At 49.7% G+C, this 18,146-nt stretch overlaps 2 protein-coding genes across 7 annotated transcripts; both read right to left on the bottom strand.

The window, feature by feature from the left end:
- Nucleotides 1-1,972: 1,972 nt before the first annotated feature.
- On the bottom strand, nucleotides 1,973-3,677 carry LOC735307 (chorionic somatomammotropin-1). Of its 2 annotated transcripts, NM_001042742.1 has the most exon segments (5): nucleotides 1,976-2,275; nucleotides 2,533-2,697; nucleotides 2,791-2,910; nucleotides 3,133-3,293; nucleotides 3,555-3,603. In NM_001042742.1, coding segments are annotated over 5 exon segments (654 nt in total). In that variant the 5' UTR covers nucleotides 3,565-3,603; the 3' UTR covers nucleotides 1,976-2,077.
- Nucleotides 3,678-8,833: 5,156 nt separating this feature from the next.
- GH1 (growth hormone 1) lies at nucleotides 8,834-10,553 on the bottom strand. 5 transcript variants are annotated; one of them, XM_015120066.3, is made up of 5 exons: nucleotides 10,400-10,553; nucleotides 9,980-10,140; nucleotides 9,652-9,726; nucleotides 9,394-9,558; nucleotides 8,837-9,139 (listed from the first exon to the last, which is right to left on the bottom strand). In XM_015120066.3, the coding sequence occupies exons 1-5, from the start codon at nucleotides 10,407-10,409 to the stop codon at nucleotides 8,942-8,944; spliced, it is 609 nt and encodes a 202-aa protein (XP_014975552.1). In that variant the 5' UTR covers nucleotides 10,410-10,553; the 3' UTR covers nucleotides 8,837-8,941.
- Nucleotides 10,554-18,146: the final 7,593 nt, after the last annotated feature.

Consider the following 18,146-nt stretch of genomic DNA (forward strand, 5'->3'; position numbering starts at 1 on the left):
AACAAATACTTACAAAGATGGGTCACCTTTCCTTTAAAAACACGCAAGCCAAGAGATAATGATAATTGTGTTCATTCCATTGACTTCTAAAGACCGTGAGATTTCTAAATAATTTTAAGGCCGAATGAAGGACATTGCAGGAATATTGATTCCAGCTCCGTACAAGAAATAGTTTTCTACAGTGAGAGTGGTTTAATAGAATGAGGAGCCTTGTGAAAGTGATTCCTTTGGTTCTAGTGCTACACACTTGTATTTGGAATATTGACTTTAATGGATGCCGGAGGATAAGATTCCCAAAGTAGAAGAAACTAGACTGACTTATGAGGCCCTTCTAACTCCAAAATGCCATGAGTTTAAAGCCAGATAGTAGAAGAACGACGTAAGATGCAAGAATGACTTCTGAACTGAGAAATGCAGCAGCTCCAGAGTTCTGATTATTTCAGCTTTCAACCACTTCCCAAAGACTGAATTATTAACTGTAAAATAGCCAAAAATGAACACAAGTGGATCTTGTTATCAAGAAAATTTATTATAGCAATAAGAATCAGAACTTCTAAAGAAGATTAATTAGGGGGTTGATTTTTTGCATTGCAGAATAATTCCTGACTTCGTGAAATCATTTTTGGATATTAGAGTTCCTGTGAGCCTCTTAGTATGGATTTATAGGTCACCAGTCACTTAGCCAAAGTGCTTGGGAGAGTAAACTCTTAACTTTAAAGAACTAACCACGCTCTTTAGTGCTTATTTGGAAATAACAAACATCTGAGAAGTTTATTATTTCCTAATTGCCAAAGAAAACAATATAATTTCACAGCAGGTATTTAGACCCTCCATTAGAAAACACAAAACATCCAAAAATTCAATGCAGAAATAACTACAATTTCTTGAGTACTATAATATGTCAAAATGTCATGGTGTTTAATCCTCTCATAATCCTAGTAAAGCAATATATTATTATCTCAGCTTGGTCAAGTAATTTACTCAAGAGCACTAAATTACATAAAAACCAAATTTTTCTGATTCTTTCCCTTACACCAAATTCCCCAATCAGCATCTCTCAGAACAAACTTGCTCACAGACAGCTTGGAGACCATGTGTGTTTGGGTTAATTTTTGCCCTTATTATATTTTCGATATGTGTTTCCAATGTTTAAATGTTAGATTTTTTGTATAAGTCTGGATGTCCTAGCTGTCTTAAAGAATCAGAAGGTCTGGAAGCCCTGTCCCTGCAGTCCTGATGGTGACAGGCTGGCTGGGTCCTACCTCAGCAGGGGCTTAAGTGCTGCAGATTGTGCTAGTTCTCACCCCTCTGTGTTGCATCCACCAAAGGAAAGCGAGTGTCATCTGGGATTTATCCTATTCCATCCAACCCTCATTGCTTACGTTGTTATCTTCCTGGTACCTGTTGTCACTGCATTTGCAACCCCAAATAAAATCTCTCTTCCACTTTCCTTGTCCTAATTGAGATCCCAAATGCTCTGGTTCTGTATGTCTCCAACTCATTTTTGCATTGTTCTCATAAAAGTAGTTGGGCTTAAGGAATATTGATCTTAAAGTTGTTCTGCACACAAGTAATTCTATTATATTGTTTCCTCACCTGTTGGGAAGTTTTTGCCTCTGCACTTAATAACCCATGTTGTTTTCATTTCTTCCCACTCCTGGGGGGCCAGGTTTGGTTTTGCTCGTGATGGTGGGGGAGGAAGAAATGCCTTCAAGTCATCTCTGGGATGACCATTGAGCTATGACCAGTGAGCTGGGACAACTGACCTGGTGGAATGGCCTTAGTGAGTAACAGACTGCAGTGATGTGTCAGCTTTCTTATGGCACAGGAACAACCAAATCTCTTATATTTCAGTGGCCTGGTTCCCAATAGACCCTGTAGGCCCTACAGGTCGTCTTCCCCAGCTGCCCCTTGCTTCACACCACTACCTTCCACCCCATAATATTATAGAAGGACACCTAGTCAGACAAAATAATACAACTTAATTTTATTAGGACAAGGCTGGTGGGCACTGGAGTGGCACCTTCCGGGGCCAGGAGAGGCACTGGGGAGGGGTCACAGGATGCCACATGGGCACCTAGAAGCCACAGCTGCCCTCCACAGTGCGGCACTGCACCATGCGCAGGAATGTCTCGACCATATCCATGTCCTTCCTGAAGCAGTGGAGCAGCCCGTAGTTCTTGAGCAGTGAGTCATCGTTCTGTGAGTGTGCGTCAAACTTGCTGTAGGTCTGCTTGAAGATGTGCCCAGTCCGGGGGATGCCATCTTCCAGCCTCTGCAAAGTGAAGAAAGAGAAGGAGAGGCTGAGCGCTTGGTCACTGTTCCCTCCCTCCCTCTCTCATTCATTCATTTTCCTCCCTCCCCTTCAGGGTGTAGAGAAAGACCTGGAGGATTCACGAGAGGAAATGAAGACTAAGGTGAGTTCTCTTGGGTCAGGGCCTGACTGCTAAAAAGAGGGCAGCAGTGTTTCTCTCCCCCAGCCCTTGAAGCCAGTGGGGTTCCAGGATTTGGGACCCCTGGTGCCATCCTCACCCACATCAACGTTTCGATGCCTTCCTCTAGGTCCTTTAGGAGGTCATGGACGTCGCTGTCCGAGGTGTGATGCAACAGGTTGTTGGCAAACACACTACTGAGGAACTGCACGGGCTCCAGCCACGACTGGATGAGCAGCAGGGAGATGCGGAGCAGCTCTAGGTTCTGCAGGGGAAGGACACGCAGTGGCTGTGCTGCCCGGGGGCTCTGACCACAGGCCTCCCCCATCCCTGCCTTGGGGAGAAGGTATCCACTCACGGATTTCTGCTGCGTTTCCTCCAAGTTGGAGGGTGTGGGAATAGAGTCTGCGAAGCAGAAGGAGGCCTGGGGGTTCTCCATGAGCGAATGCTTCTTTTCCTTTGGGATATAGGCTTCTTCCTAGAAGGACCCCCCCCACCAAGAGGGACTGCTGGTCTCTATGCTGGAGACCAGCTCCCATTGTTACTTCTCTGAGAACCTTGCTCAGTGTATGCTCATCTGCCGGCATTTTCGCTTCAGAAAACAACCCTGAGCTCCTTAGTCTCCTCCCATGACTTCCCAGGGGGGGAAAGTCACCCCTTCTTGCCACCCCTGACATGCACCCATTCCCCAAGAGCTTACAAACTCCTGGTAGGTGTCAAAGGCCAGTTGGTGCAGGCGATGGGCTTGGATCATAGCATGGTCAAAAAGTCTGGATAAGGGTACGCTTGGGACCCTACCAGCCTCCTGAAGCCAAGGCAGGCAGAGGAGGGCAAAAACCAGGAGCAGGGATGTCCGGGAGCCTGGGGAGAAACCGGAGGGCAACGGAGGGAGCCAGAGAGCAAGAGGCCAGTGCTCTCCCTGCCCCAGGAGCTGTTTGTTTTTCTCTCTCTATCCCTCCAGGGACCAGGAACATTGTGAGATCGGCCAAATATCTGGGCTTAGATGGCGATACTCACATTCAGAAGCCCCAAACCTGAGGGTTAGTTTCCCCGTCCCATCTACAGGGCTCAGCCTCTTCCTTCAGGACACATCGTGCAGAAATGGATTTTAGGGGCGCTTACCTGCAGCCATTGCAGCTAGGTGGGCTGTCCACAGGACCCTGAGTGGTTCGGGGAGTTGGGCCTTGGGATCCTGGAGCTGGTCTCTTGTGGGCCCTTTTTATACCCTGGCCCCTTATCTCTTGCTGCTTGACCCCGCCTATTTCTCTGTACGTTTACGCATGGGGCCACTGACGTGCCTGTGCTAGTGGCTAATTTAGAAACTCCTCCCACACATGCTGGGATCATGCCCCCTGGGTTGTCATCTTTCCCTTCCCACGGTCACCAATATTGTGAGGGTTGTGCAGAGGGTCAGCCAGCGATACCACCCAACTTGTCCTCTCTTTAAGGGTCATGTGGGTGTCCTCTGGCAGCACGCCATGGTGGCCAACCTGAACGTGGGGAAGGATGTCAGGATAGCCAGTCCTTGAGACCCCTACAGACCCCATCCCACTCTCTATCCTATCCCTTTCCTCCGTCCCCCATGTTTCCCCTCCACACAGCAGAGAGAATGTGTGTGTTGGGAAAAGGGCCCAAGCGCAGGCAATAGATTGTGGGGGTTCTGGGCACCATTCAGTCTTCAATGGCACTTTTGCTGATTCCTTCCGGGCCCGCCTGAGGCAGCTGGATGCAGTGCTAACACTGACCACTAGAGGGAACCAACCCCACACTTTGCTCTCCCCTTTCCCTGAGTCTTGGGGGCTCCCCCAGGTCCCTGGGGAGGAAGAACCCAGACTCGAGGTATTGCCCCAGCTCCTTGGACCTGCAGCAGAGATACAAACCAAGAAACAGAAATCCCGGGGACAGACACGGACCACAAGCGCTTCGTCTATGCCCAGAAATCATCAGAGTATCTGAAAGTTTTAAGAGCTCTTGAAGGTTTGATACTCTTCCCCAGCTTTGGAACTCAGAACAGGTCACGCGGAAAGATGCCCTGGATAAAAAAAAAAAAAAAAAAGTCCTCTCTCCAGAGCAGGTAGTGTGGTGCTACTCAGTTATTTAGTTATTTTAGTTTTTTTATTTCAGTTTTATTTATTTTATTTTCTTTGAGATGGAGTCTCATTCTGTTGCCCAGGCTGGAGTGCAGTGGCATGATCTTGCCTCATTGCAACCTTCACCTCCTGGGTTCAAGTGATTCTCCCTCCTCAGCCTCCCTAGTAGCTGGGATTACAGGCGCCCACCACTATGCCGGGCACTTTGTACTTTTAGTAAAGACGGGGTTTCAGTATGTTGGCCAGGCTGGTCTCAAACTCTTGAGTTTAGGTGATCCACCCTCCCTGGCCTCCCAAAATACTGAGATCACTGGCGCAAGCCACAGCTCCCAACCCAGTAATTTCAGCTTCTAAATCCCTCTGAGTGCAGGGATTCTGCCCGCAACACAAGGGGCCTTTTGCCTCATTTTGTCTTTCCATGAGGGGCAGATTGTTCTTTCTCTATTCTCAGGTGAGAATGGCCCAGTGGCATGGGGTGCCTTGTAGAAACCTCACAGCAGGACAAGGCGAAGGAAGAGAAGGCCAGGACTGAGCCTCCTGTCTCCTGGTGCCCAGAGTTGGGGCTATTTCAATACCATCTGGAGGTCACAAGCATCAGATGCCCCCAGAGGTGAGAGCAGGAAAGAACATCCTCACGGGCACTGAAATCATCCCCCGCTGAGTTTAAGAGCATCTAGCACTTGACGCTGTAGAAACACAAGGAAGGAAGCAAGGAAACGCTTCTAGAAGTGGTTGGCTGTGGTGTTGGCAACCAACATTGAAAACCCACAGCCCTGTGGCCCAGGATGTGAATACTGGGGCCCTGCCGTCTCCCCTCTTTCAGAGCAGAAGACAGACCTCCTTTTTCTGCCGTCATTCCCGAAGCATTACCCGACCAGCAGCCCAGACTCATCATCTGCTGGGAGGGCCCTGGGCTGTGGGCTGTTCTCCAGGCAGGGCTGCAAGAGGGTCCAAGAGGGGTGTCATCAATGATACCAGTTCTGAGAAAGCTGGGGCCCAGGGAGGGTGGAGACACCACTTTCCCCATTCTCCTTCCAGCACCAGCAAAGAGGAGGAGCCAGGTGGGAATGGAGGAGGGTCCCTGATCTCCATGTAGCTTCTGCCTCCCCCACCATCCTTCCTCCAATGTGAATTGGGACAGACGGCACCCCATGACAGGGTCTTTTAGCCAGTGTTGGGGACTTAGATGTGGATTTTCGGCCATGGAAGAAGTCTCCAGCCTCCCTTAGGAATGAGCCCTAGCAGGGGCCCTAACTGGGGATCACTGCACAACTCCGCAGATAGGCACAGGGCTGGTGAGGCTCCCTAGACGGGTTACTGCCAGGAACACGTGGGAGCAGCCAGGGCAGGTGAGTGTCTCCTCTCATCTATCCGTTTGTTTTACCACAGAGTTATGGTGACTCAGAGGACTCCAGGGACTCCTGGGGAAACAACTTTACAAAGGATTACCACAGCAACCATGGACCAGAGGGAAGAGCTGAGCCCCCCAGGTGTGGGTAGAAGTCGGTGATCCTTTTCTCTAGTCTACATTTTCCCAGGGCCTTGAGCAATGGAGACCTTGTCCATCATTCATTGCTAGTAAAAAATCAACATTGAATTAGACTTGGATTTTCCTGACAGTCCCGGGAAGTGGCCCACTGTTGGGGCATCACTTGGGGCCAGATCCCTGGCTCCTGCAGGCTGAGAGACTACCGAACAAGGGCCTCCTCATGGTCAGTCAGGAGAGGCTGGGTTTCCCACCACTGGTTTCAGCTTCAAAAGGCTCAGGATAGGCCGGGCATGGTGGCTTACACCTGTAATCCCTCCACTTTGGGAGGCCAAGGTGGGTGGATCATGAGGTCAGGAGTTCAAGACCAACCGGGCCAAGATGGCGAAATCACGTCTGTATTAAAAATACAAAAATTAGCCGGGCATGGTGGCAGGTGCCTGCAATCCCAGCTACTCAGGAGGCTGAGGCAGGGAATTGCTTGAACCCGCGAGGTGGAGGTTGCAGGGAGCCGAGATCACGCTACTGCACTCCAGCCTTGGAGACAGAGTGAGACTCTGTATCAAAAACAAAAACAAAAACAAAAGCTCAGGATAATCTCACAGGCATCTTGGTTCTTTTAAAGAACCTCCCTTTATAATTTAGGATTAATGAATTTCTCTGTGTGTTTGGAAGCCCTTCCTATGTCCAACCTTGACTAACTTTAGGGTTCTGTGTGCCTGCTGTGGAAAGTCGCAGATCTGCTGTTGATCCTAAAGTGGTGTCTTTCAGGCTTTGAGACCTCCTGTTAGGTTCAAGACTGTGGGGTTGAGGACAATCACATTTTTCGAAGCCATACTCACCGGGTCTTAGGAATCGCCTCCAAGGGACTGGTGGGTGCTCCTTCCACTCCCACTTTGGTGATTTGTGGCGCACACTTCCCACCTGCAGCTCTGTTCTTTCTTCTTTGAGATCAGAGGCTGTTTATCGTACTGGGACATACTCTACCTCCTTTTGGCTTCTAATATCCTTTCTCTGAGTTTGGTACCGAGTCAATTACTCAGCTCATTGGATTAAGGTCTTCAGGGAATATTACGTGGGGATTCCCAAGGGCTCTCCTAGGGGAGGTGAGGAAGATGATCAATACTTCTGCGTGTCCACCATGTGCTTGGGACTCTACTGAGCCATAGGGATGTGAGTGAGGATACTGAGGCTCAAAGAGATCAGGTGACTTGCCTGGAGTTCTCCCACTATCCAAGGCCTATCCAAGGCCCCCAGGCTTTCTTTCCATGCCAAGATCTTTAGAAACCTCATCTAGTAATGATGGTGGCACTACTAGGCATGGACAGAGCTTGCCTCAGTGCAAAGCTAGCAGGACAGGGGTCAAGTCCCTGCACAGAGGATGTTCCATGAAGATGGGGGGAATTGAACACGAGGAATTCAGCAGCAGAATGAGGTGTCCATAGGCATTAAGGAAAGTGGTAGAAAACAACCACCCAGTGTAGCTCGGTTTAGTGAACCGAGGCACATCATGCTGCCTATTTGTATTGCACGTTTCAGTGTACATCGTGTTTCACTTCCTGTATCTCGTTGGACCCTTAAGCTTGCCACATGATATGGCCGGGGGGTTCAGGCACAGAGGGGGGTTCAGGCACGGAGAAAGGGCCTCAGAAGGCTTGGGGAGGAGAGGGGCAGGTACTGTTGTGTGTTGATGGGGTATTGTTTGCACTGGTTGATGATCTCTGAACAACCAAGAAGTACATAACGATCTACCTAACCGGACGTGCTAAGTAATTTCACTTTGGGGATGATTCTCCAGGGAGACAATCCATTGATAGAGAAGTGAAAAGCATCAAGATGTGTCTAGTAGTTGTAGGAAGTCTGGGGTGCTTTCCTGATGGGGTGCCGTCAGCTGGAAATAGCCTCTCCTTCCTTTGACCTGTCCTGTGGCTATTTGCAGATATTTTGTTCCTCTTACCAGACTGTAAGCTCTTTGAGGCTGGATTTCTGCCTTTCGTCCATTCATTCATTCACTCATTCTTCTATTCATGCATTCACTGATTCCACAAGTTGTTGTTGCCTATAACATGTACCAGAGATTGTACCAGGCAGATGGGCATATCTAGATAAACAAAACACATGATCCTTTCTCTTCTGGAGCTAACAATCTACTGGCCGCAGAGATAATAGCAAAAAAGTAAATATAAAATAGTAAAAATAGAAATTTCGAATAGAGAACAGTCCCATGAGGAAAATAGGTAAGATATGGAGGGAGAGAATAAGCCAGAAGGTGATGGGACGAGGCAGCTGGCACAACCCCAGGCCCAGGAATTCAACAAGCATCTAGTAGGTGGACCCAGCACATGAGAGGACAGTGCCAAGCAAAGAAGTCAAATGTCTACTAGGCTGGGCATGGCCAGGTCGCCCATGTTGTGTTGGACGTCCTCCTGCTGGTATAATTATTTTAAAATAACAGGACAAGGAAGGGTGCCGTGGCTCATGCCTGTGATCCCAGCAATTTGGGAGGCCGAGGTGGGTGGATCACCAGAGGTCAGGAGTTGGAGACCAGCCTGGCCAACATGGTGAAACTCTGTCTCTTCCAAAAATACAAAAATTAGCTGAGCCTGGTCATGCATGTCTGGAATTCCAACAACTCGGGAGACTGAGGCAGGAGAATTGCCTGAACCCAGCAGGCGGAGGTTGCAGTGAGCCAAGAGGTGTCACTGCACTCCAGCCTGGTTCCCAATAGACCCTGCAGGCCCTACAGGTCATCTTCCCAACCTACTGCTTGCTCCATATCACCACCCTCATCCCCATGACATTATAGAAGGACACCTAGTCAGACAAAATGATGCAACTTAATTTTATTAGGACACATCTGGTGGGCACTGGAGTGGCACCTTCCATGGCCAGGATTGGCAATTGGGAGGGGTCACAGGATGCCACCCAGGCATCTAGAAGCCACAGCTGCCCTCCACAGAGCGGCACTGCACAATGCGCAGGAATGTCTCGATCTTGTCCATGTCCTTCCTGAAGCAATAGAGCAGCCCGTAGTTCTTGAGCAGTGCATCATTGTTGTGTGAGTTTGTGTCAAACTTGCTGTAGGTCTGCTTGAAGATCTGTCCAGTCCGGGAGCTGCCATCTTCCAGCCTCTGCAAAGTGAAGAAAGAGAAGGAGAGGCCGAGAGCGCTTGGTCACTGTTCCCTCCCTCTCTCATTCATTCATTTTCCTCCCTCCCCTTCAGGGTGTAGAGAAAGACCTGGAGGATTCACCAGGGAAATGAAGACTAAGGTGAGTTCTCTTGGGTCAGGGCCTGACTGCTAAAAAGAGGGCAGCAGTGTTTCTCTCCCCCAGCCCTCAAAGCCAGTGGGGTTCCAGGATTGGGGACCCCTGGCAGCACCCTCACCCCCATCAGTGTTTGGATGCCTTCCTCTAGGTCCTTTAAGAGGTCATAGACGTCACTGTACGAGGTGCCATACACCAGGCTGTTGGCAAACACACTCCTGAGGAACTGCACGGGCTCCAGCCACGACTGGATGAGAAGCAGGGAGATGCGGAGCAGCTCTAGGTTCTGCAGGGGAAGGACACGCAGTGGCTGTGCTGCCCGGGGGCTCTGACCACAGGCCTCCCCCATCCCCGTCTTGGGGAGAAGGCATCCACTCACGGATTTCTGCTGTGTTTCCTCCCTGTTGGAGGGTGTCGGAATAGACTCTGAGAAGCAGAGGGAGGTCTGGGGGTTCTGCAGGAATGAATACTTCTGTTCCTTTGGGATATAGGCTTCTTCCTAGGAGAAGGACCACCCACCAAGATCTACGCTGGAGACCAGCTCCCATTGTTACTTTTCTGGGAACCTCACTCAGCGTACGCTCATCTGCCTGCCTTTTCGCTTCAGAAAACAACCTGAGCTCCTTAGTCTCCTCCCCTTACTTTCCAGCGAGGGAAGTCACCCCTTCCTGCCACCTGTGATGTGCTCCCATTCCCCAAGAGCTTACAAACTCCTGGTAGGTGTCAAAGGCCAGCTGGTGCAGGCGATGGGCGCGGAGCATAGCGTTGTCAAAAAGCCTGGATAAGGGAATGGTTGGGAAGGCACTGCCCTCTTGAAGCCAGGGCAGGCAGAGCAGGGCAAAAGCCAGGAGCAGGGATGTCCGGGAGCCTGGGGAGAAACCGAAGGGCAACAGACAGAGCTGGAGAGCAAGAGGCCAGTGCTCTCCCTGCCCCAGGAGCTGTTTGTTTTTCTCTCTCTATCCCTCCAGGGACCAGGAACATTGTGAGATTGACCAAATATCTGGGCTTAGATGGCGATACTCATTCAGAAGCCCCAAACCTGAGGGTTAGTGCTGCCGTCCCATCTACAGGGTGCCACCTCTCCCCTCGGGACACATCATGCGGAAAGGGATTTTAGGGGCACTTACCTGCAGCCATTGCAGCTAGGTGGGCTGTCCACAGGACCCTGAGTGGTTCGGGGAGTTGGGCCTTGGAATCCTGGAGCTGGTCTCTTGTGGGCCCTTTTTATACCCTGGCCCCTTATCTCTCGCTGCGTGACCCCACCTGTTTCTCTGTACATTTATGCATGGGGCTACTGACGTGCCTGTGCTAATGGATAATTGAGAAGCTCCTCCCACACATGCTGGGATCATGCCCCCTGGCTTGTCATCTTTCCCTTCTCACCGTCACCAGCATTGTGAGGGCTGTGCACAGAGTGTCGGCCAGAGATACCACCCAACTTGTCCTCTCCTTAAGGAGCAGGTGGGTGTCCTCTGGCAGCACGCCATGGTGGCCAACCTGAACGCGGGGAAGGATGTCAGGATAGCCAGTCCTTGAGACCCCTACCGACCCCATCCCACTCTCTATCCTATCCCTTTCCTCCTCCCCACATGTTTCCCCTCCACCCAGCAGAGAGAATGTGTGTGCTGTGAAAAGGGGCCAAGCACAGGCAATAGATTGTGGGGGTTCTGGGAACGATTCAGTCCTGAATTCCACTTTTGTTGACTCCTCCTGGGCCCGCCTGAGGCAACTGGATGCAGTGCTAACACTGACCACTAGAGGGAACCAACTCCCCACTTTGCTCTCCCCTTTCCCTGAGCCTTGGGGGATGGGGTGGGGGTGGGGGGGCGCTCCCCCAGGTCTCTGGGGACAAAGAACCCAGACTCAGGGTATTGCCCCAGCTCCTTGGACCTGCAGCAGAGATACAAGCCAAGAAGCAGAAATTTCGGGGACAGACACGGACCACAAGCGCTTCCTCCCCTAGCCCTGAAACCATCAGAGAATCTCAAAGTTAGAAGAGCTCTTGAAGGTTTGAGTGTCTTCCCTAGCTTTGGAACGCCGAACACATCACACCAAAAGATGCCCTATCAGGCTGGAGGCGGTGGCTCAGGCCTGTAATCCCAGCACTTTGGGAGGCCGAGGCCGGTGTATCACGAAGTCAGGAGTTCAAGACCATCCTGACTAATATGGTGAAACCCCGTCTCTACTAAAAATACAAAAAAATTAGCTGGGTGTGGTGGCGGGCACCTGTAGTCCCAGTTACTCAGGAGGCTGAGGCAGGAGAATGGCCTGAACCCAGTAGGTGGAGCTTGCAGTGAGCTGAGATCGGCCACTGCACTCCAGCCTGGGCAACAGAGCAGAACTCCATCTCAGAAAAAAAGAAAAAAATTTTTTTTCTCTAGAGCAGGTAGTATGATGCTACTCAGTTATTTAGTTATTTTAGCTTCTCCCATGTTCCTCCAATGTCAATTGAGGCAGGGAGCACCCCATGACAGGGCCCTTTTGCTAGTGCTGGGGACTTAGATGTGGACTTTAAGCCATGGAAGAAGTCTCCAGCCTCCCTTAGGAATGAGGATAGCAGGAGCCTGAACTGGGGACTAATCCAGAACTCTGTAGATGGACACGGGGGTGGCGAGGCTCCCCAGACAGGTTACAGCCAGGAACACGTAGGACCAGCCAGGGCACGGGAGTGTCTCCTCTCACCTCTCCACTTCTGTTGACCTCAGAGTTACGGTGACTCAGAGGACTCTAGGGACCCCTGGGGAAACACCTTTACAAAGGGTTACCATGGTAACCATGGACCAGAGGGAAGAACTGAGGCCCACAGGTGTGGGTAGAAGTCAGTGATCCTTATTTCTAGTCTAGATCTTCCGAGGGCCTTGAGCAATGGAAACCTTGTCCATCATTCATTGCTAGTAAAAAATCAACTTTGAATTAGACTTGGGATTTTCCTGACAGTACTGGGAAATGGCCCACTGTTGGGGCATCACTTGGGGCCAGATCCCTGGCTCCTGCAGGCTGAGAGACTACCCAACAACAGCCTCCGCATGGCCAGTGGGGAGACACTGGGCTTCGCATCTCTGGTTTCAGCCTCTAAAGGCTCAGGATAGGCTGGGCCTGGTGGCTCACGCCTGTAATCCCAACAGTTTGGGAGGCCGAGACAGGTGGATCACCTGAGGTCAGGAGTTTGAGACCAGCGTGGTCAACATGGTGAAACCCTGTCTGTACTGAAAATAGAAAAATTAGCCACGCCTGGTGGCATGCCCCTGTAATTCTAGCTTCTGGGGAGGCTTAGGCACAAGAATTGCTTGAACCCAGGAGGCAGAGGTTGCCGTGAGCCGAGATTGCGCCACTGCACTCCAGCCTGGGCGACAGAGTGAGACTCCATATCGAAAAAAAAGAATCTCAGGATAGATCTCAGAATCATCTTGGTTCTTTTAAAGAAAGTCCCTTTATAATTTAGGATTAATGAATTTCTCTGTGTGTTTGGAAGCCCTTCCTGTGTCCAACCTTGACTAACTCTAGGGTTCTGTGTACCTGCTGTGGAAAGTTGCAGATCTGCTGTTGATCCTAAAGTGGTGTCTTTCAGGCTTTGAGATCTCCTGTTAGGTTCAAGACTGTGGGGTTGACGACAATCACATTTTTCGAAGCCATACTCACCGGGTCTTAGGGATCGCCTCCGAGGGACTAGTGGGTGCTCCTTCCACTCCCACTTTGGTGATTTGTGGCGCACACTTCCCACCTGCAGCTCTGTTCTTTCTTCTTTGAGATCAGAGGCTGTTTATCGTACTGGGACATACTCTACCTCCTTTTGGCTTCTAATGTCCTTTCTCTGAGTTCGGTACCGAGTCAATTACTCAGCTCATTGGATTAAGGTCTTCAGGGAATATTATGTGGGGATTCCCAAGGGCTCTCCTAGGGGAGGTGAGGAAGATGATCAATACTTCTGCGTGTCCACCATGTGCTTGGGACTCTACTGAGCCATAGGGATGTGAGTGAGGATACTGAGGCTCAAAGAGATCAGATGGTTTACCTGGAGCTCTCCCAGTTCCTAAGTGATGCCTATCCAAGGCCCCCAGGCTTTCCTTCCATGCCAAGATCTTTAGAAACCTCATCTAGTAAAGATGGTGGCACTACTAGGCATGGACAGAGCTTGCCTCAGTGCAAAGCTAGCAGGACAGGGGTCAAGTCCCTGCACAGAGGATGTTCCATGAAGATGGGGGGAATTGAACACGAGGAACTTCAGCTGCGGAATAAGGTGTCCATAGGCATTAAGGAAAGTGGTAGAAAACAACCACCCAGTGTAGCTCGGTTTAGTGAACCGAGGCACATCATGCTGCCTATTTGTATTGCACGTTTCAGTGTACATCGTGTTTCACTTCCTGTATCTCGTTGGACCCTTAAGCTTGCCACATGATATGGCCGGGGGGTTCAGGCACTCGGGGGGGGGGGGTTCAGGCACAGAGAAAGGGCCTCAGAAGGCTCGGGGAGGAGAGGGGCAGGCACTGTTGTGTGTTGATGGGGTATTGTTTGCACTGGTTGATGATCTCTGAACAACCAAGAAGTATATAACGATCTACCTAACCGGACGTGCTAAGTAATTTCACTTTGGGGATGATTCTCCAGGGAGACAATCCATTGATAGAGAAGTGAAAAGCATCAAGATGTGTCTAGTAGTTGTAGGAAGTCTGGGGTGCTTTCCTGATGGGGTGTCCTCAGCTGGAAATAGCCTCTCTCCTTCCTTTGACCTGCCCTGTGGCTATTTGCAGACATTTTATTCCTCTTACCAGACTGTAAGCTCTTTGAGGCTGGATTTTGATTTCTTTCTTTCTTTGTTTTTTTTTTTTTTTTTTTTTTTTTTTTGAGACGAGTCTTGCTCTGTCACCCAGGCTGGAGTGCAATGGCACGATCTCGGCTCACTGCAAGCTCTGCCCCCATGGGTTCATGTCATTCTCCTGCCTCAGCCTCCCAAGTAGTAGTACAGGTGCCTGCCACCATGTCCAGCTAATTTTTTGTATTTTTAGTAGAGATGGGGTTTCACTGTGTTAGCCAGGATGGTCTCGATCTCTTGATCTCGTGATCCACCCGCCTCGGCCTCCCAAAGTGCTGGGATTATAGGTGTGAGTCACCGCGCCCGGCCTGAGGCTGGATTTCTGCCTTTCGTCCATTCATTCATTCACTCATTCTATTCGTGCATTTACCGATTCCACAAGTAGCTGTTGCCTATAACATGTGCCAGAGATTGTACCAGGCAGATGGGCATATCTAGATAAATAAAAGACATGATTCTTTCTCTTCCGGTGCTAACAATCTACTTGGGGCAGAGATAATATTTTACCATTATGTAATGTATATATATAAAGGTAAAAATATACATTATGTAATGTATATATAAAATTGTTATATATATATATATTTTTTTTAAGGAATTTTACTCTTATTGCCCAGGCTGGAGTGCAATGGCACCATCTTGGTTCATTGCAACCTCCACTTCCTGGGTTCAAGTGATTCTCCTGCCTCAGCCTCCCAAGTAGCTGGGATTACAGGTATGCTCCACCATGCCTGACTAGTTTTGTGTTTTTAGTAGAGACGGGGTTTCGCCATTTCTATTTACCTCATGGGAATGTTTCCAATTTGAAATTTCTATTTTACCATTATATTACCAACATACATATATACCTGGCCAGGCGCAGTGGTTCATGCCTGTAATCCCAGCACTTTCGGAGGCCAAGGCGTGTGGATCACCTGAGGTCAGGAGTTCGAGGCCAGCCTGACCAACATGGCAAAACCCCGTCTCTACTAAAAATACAAAACTAGTCAGGCATGGTGGAGCATGCCTGTAATCCCAGCTACTTGAGAGGCTGAGGCAGGAAAATTGCTTGAACCCAGGAGGTGGAGGTTGCAGTGAGCCAGGATCGTGCCATTGCACTCCAGCCTGTGCAACAAGAATGAAACTCTGTCTCAAAAAAAAAAAAAAGAACATAATAATAATAATAATAATAAAGAAAATAACACGGACAGGAACTTTATTGTATGACAATACATACATGAACAAAATCAAATGCAAAAGGTGAAAAGCAGAGCATCCAAGTTCCCAGGAATGTTCTATACGGACTCACAACTTACATGAACTTCTGTCTTCCCCTCCTGCCACGTGGGGAAAGTGGTATTAGGTCTGGAGGTGGAATGCCTTTTTTAAAAAATTGAAAATTATATTAGGATCAGTCTAAGTGTGTTTTAACAAACTACACCCTGATTTAAGTCAGGAGATAATGCTCATTATTTTTGTCTTCCGTAGTCACCTGTTTCCAAGTAAAGGTTTTTGGGTGGGAGAGGCGGGTATCCCAAGTGGAGGGTTTGTGGTTGTTTGCAGCTGAGTCAATGGCAGGACCGGAAGATGACATACCAGGAGCAGCTTGTAGACCTGAGACACACCCAGGAATGTTGCAGATGTGGGCTCTGAACCCACTTCTTGAGGTGAACCAAAGAGAGCAGACAGGGATCCCAAATACCATGTTCTGAGATGGCTTTTTGTTGTTGTTGTTGTTGTTAAGACAGAGTCTCACTCTGTTGCCTAGTCTGGAATGCAGTGGCATGATCTCGGATCTCGGCTCACTGTAACCTCCCCTTCCTAGGTTCAAGTGATTCTCCTGCTTCAGCCTCCCCAGTAGCTGGGATTACAGGCATGCACTACCACGCCTGGTTGATTTTTGTTTTTTGTTTGTTTGCTTTTTTTTTTTTGAGATGGCGTTTCTCTCTTGTTGCCCAGGCTGGAGTGCAATGGCGTGATCTCGGCTCACCACAATATCTGGCAGGTTCAAGAGATTCTCCTGCCTCAGCCTCCCAAGTAGCTAGGATTACAGGCATTCGCCACCATGCCTGGCTAATTTTGTGTTTTTAGTACAGATGGGGTTTCTTTATGTTGGTCAGGCTGGTCTTGAACTCCCAACTTCTGGTGATCTGCCTGCCTCGGCCTCCCAAAATGCTGGGATTACAGGCGTGAGCCACCACACTGGGCCTAATTTTTGTGTTTTTAGTAGAGACAGGGTTTCAACATGTTGGCTAGGCTGGTCTTGAACTCCTGACACCATGTGATCCACCTGCCTCGGCCTCCCACGGTGCTAGGATTACAGGCGTGAGCCACCGCACCCCGCCCTGAGATGGCTTTAGAGGCCCCTCAGAGAAGCCTCAGCCAGGCCAGACACCTACTAAGGGATGAACACTCACTGTTCTTGTCACCCAAACAGCACCCAAATAGCCACAGTTTTTTGCGTTTTGTTTTGTTTTTCTCTTGCCTCTGATTCTGCTGGAAAAACACCCAAAACCTCGGGTCAGATCACGCCAACCCTAGCAGCACCTGCAGCAAGAGGGCAGGAAGTCAAGCTAGAATGGAGGAGGAACCAGCCTGTGCTTCAACCAGGGTCCCCGGGGAGCTGGCTGGATTCCCCCAGTAGGCAGTGGGGCATGTGCCCACCAGGGGCCTCGGAGCTGTGTTCTGGGGAGGGGGCAGGCAGAGGGGGCAGCTGCAGAGCTGGGGTCCTGGAGGGATGGCACAGTGGCTTCTTCTTGAGGGTGCTCAGAGGTCTCCTACTAGGCTCTGGCAAGAAGGAGTGGGGCCTTTGGGGCCTCGAACCTTGTGAATCGCAGGAAAATCAAATCTCCCTTCAATACACAAACATTTGAAGATAGCCAAAGTTGTCCCCGGATTCCCTCCTTTTCCTCCTCCTTTGGTTCAGGGTCTTATTGCTGCAATGCCCTTCAAGAGAGGCGGCCGTGATGTAGCGGGGAGACGGCTGGACTTGGAGCCAGAAGGTCTATGTGTGATTTTGGCCAGTTATGGTAATTTCCCTGGGCCTTGATTTCCTTGTTTGTAAAAATCAGATAGTGCGATCCTCTTGCAGGTACATCAGGCAGAGTGTAAACGAAGATGGAGGTGTTCAATCCAGTTTTCTTGCATTTAAGAGGGGCTCCATACGTATGTGTTGGGCCCAATAAAAGCTTTTGGTTCATATTCTGTGTTCTGATTGTGGTGGTTGTGATACAAATCTGTACATTTGCTAAAATTCTGTACACCCAAAGGAAACAAACTCAATTTTTTTTTTTTTTTTCTTGAGATGGAGTTTTGCTTTTGTCACCCAGGCTGGAGTGCAATGGCACAATCTCGGCTCACTGCAACCTCTGCCTCCCAAGTTCGAGTGATTCTCCTGCCTCAGCCTCCCAAATAGCTGGGATTACAGAAGCCCACCACCACGCCCGCCTAATTTTTGTACTTTTAGTAGAGACGGGGTTTCACCATGTTGGCCAGGCTGGTCTCGAACTCCTGACTTCAGGTGATCCACCCGCCTCGGCCCCCCAAGTGCTGGGATTACAAGCATGAGCCACTGTGCCTGTAAGCCCTCAATTTTATTGTGATAATTTTTTACAAAACGTCTGGTCCAAATTCTTGCCCTCGGATGGGCTTTAGGATTCCCATTTAGCAGATAAAGCAACCTGAAATGTTTCTTGTCTCCACCATCAGTACCCAGCTATGTTTCCATTGCCTATGTCAGTTCTGGGGGTCCACAAGACAGACATGATATCCCCCAGAGTGTAAGCCCTTAAAACAGAAAAACAGACCAGGGAGGGCTCCTACATTATAACCCATGAAGTCAAGCCCTTTGGGGGTGTCTGGTAGAGGGGCCAATCTATGCTCAAATGATTCTCTGTTAACAAGAACTTCGGACCGGGTGCGGTGGCTCACGCCTGTAATCCCAGCACTTTGGGCGGCCGAGGCGGATGGATCACTTGAGGTCAGGAGTTTTAGACCAGCCTGGCCAACATGGTGAAATCCCGTCTCTACTAAAAATATAAAAATTAGCCGAGCATGGTGGTGTACACCTGTAATCCCAGCTACTT

This window comes from Macaca mulatta, chromosome 16, assembly GCF_049350105.2.
Source record: "Macaca mulatta isolate MMU2019108-1 chromosome 16, T2T-MMU8v2.0, whole genome shotgun sequence".
Lineage (NCBI taxonomy): Eukaryota > Metazoa > Chordata > Mammalia > Primates > Cercopithecidae > Macaca > Macaca mulatta.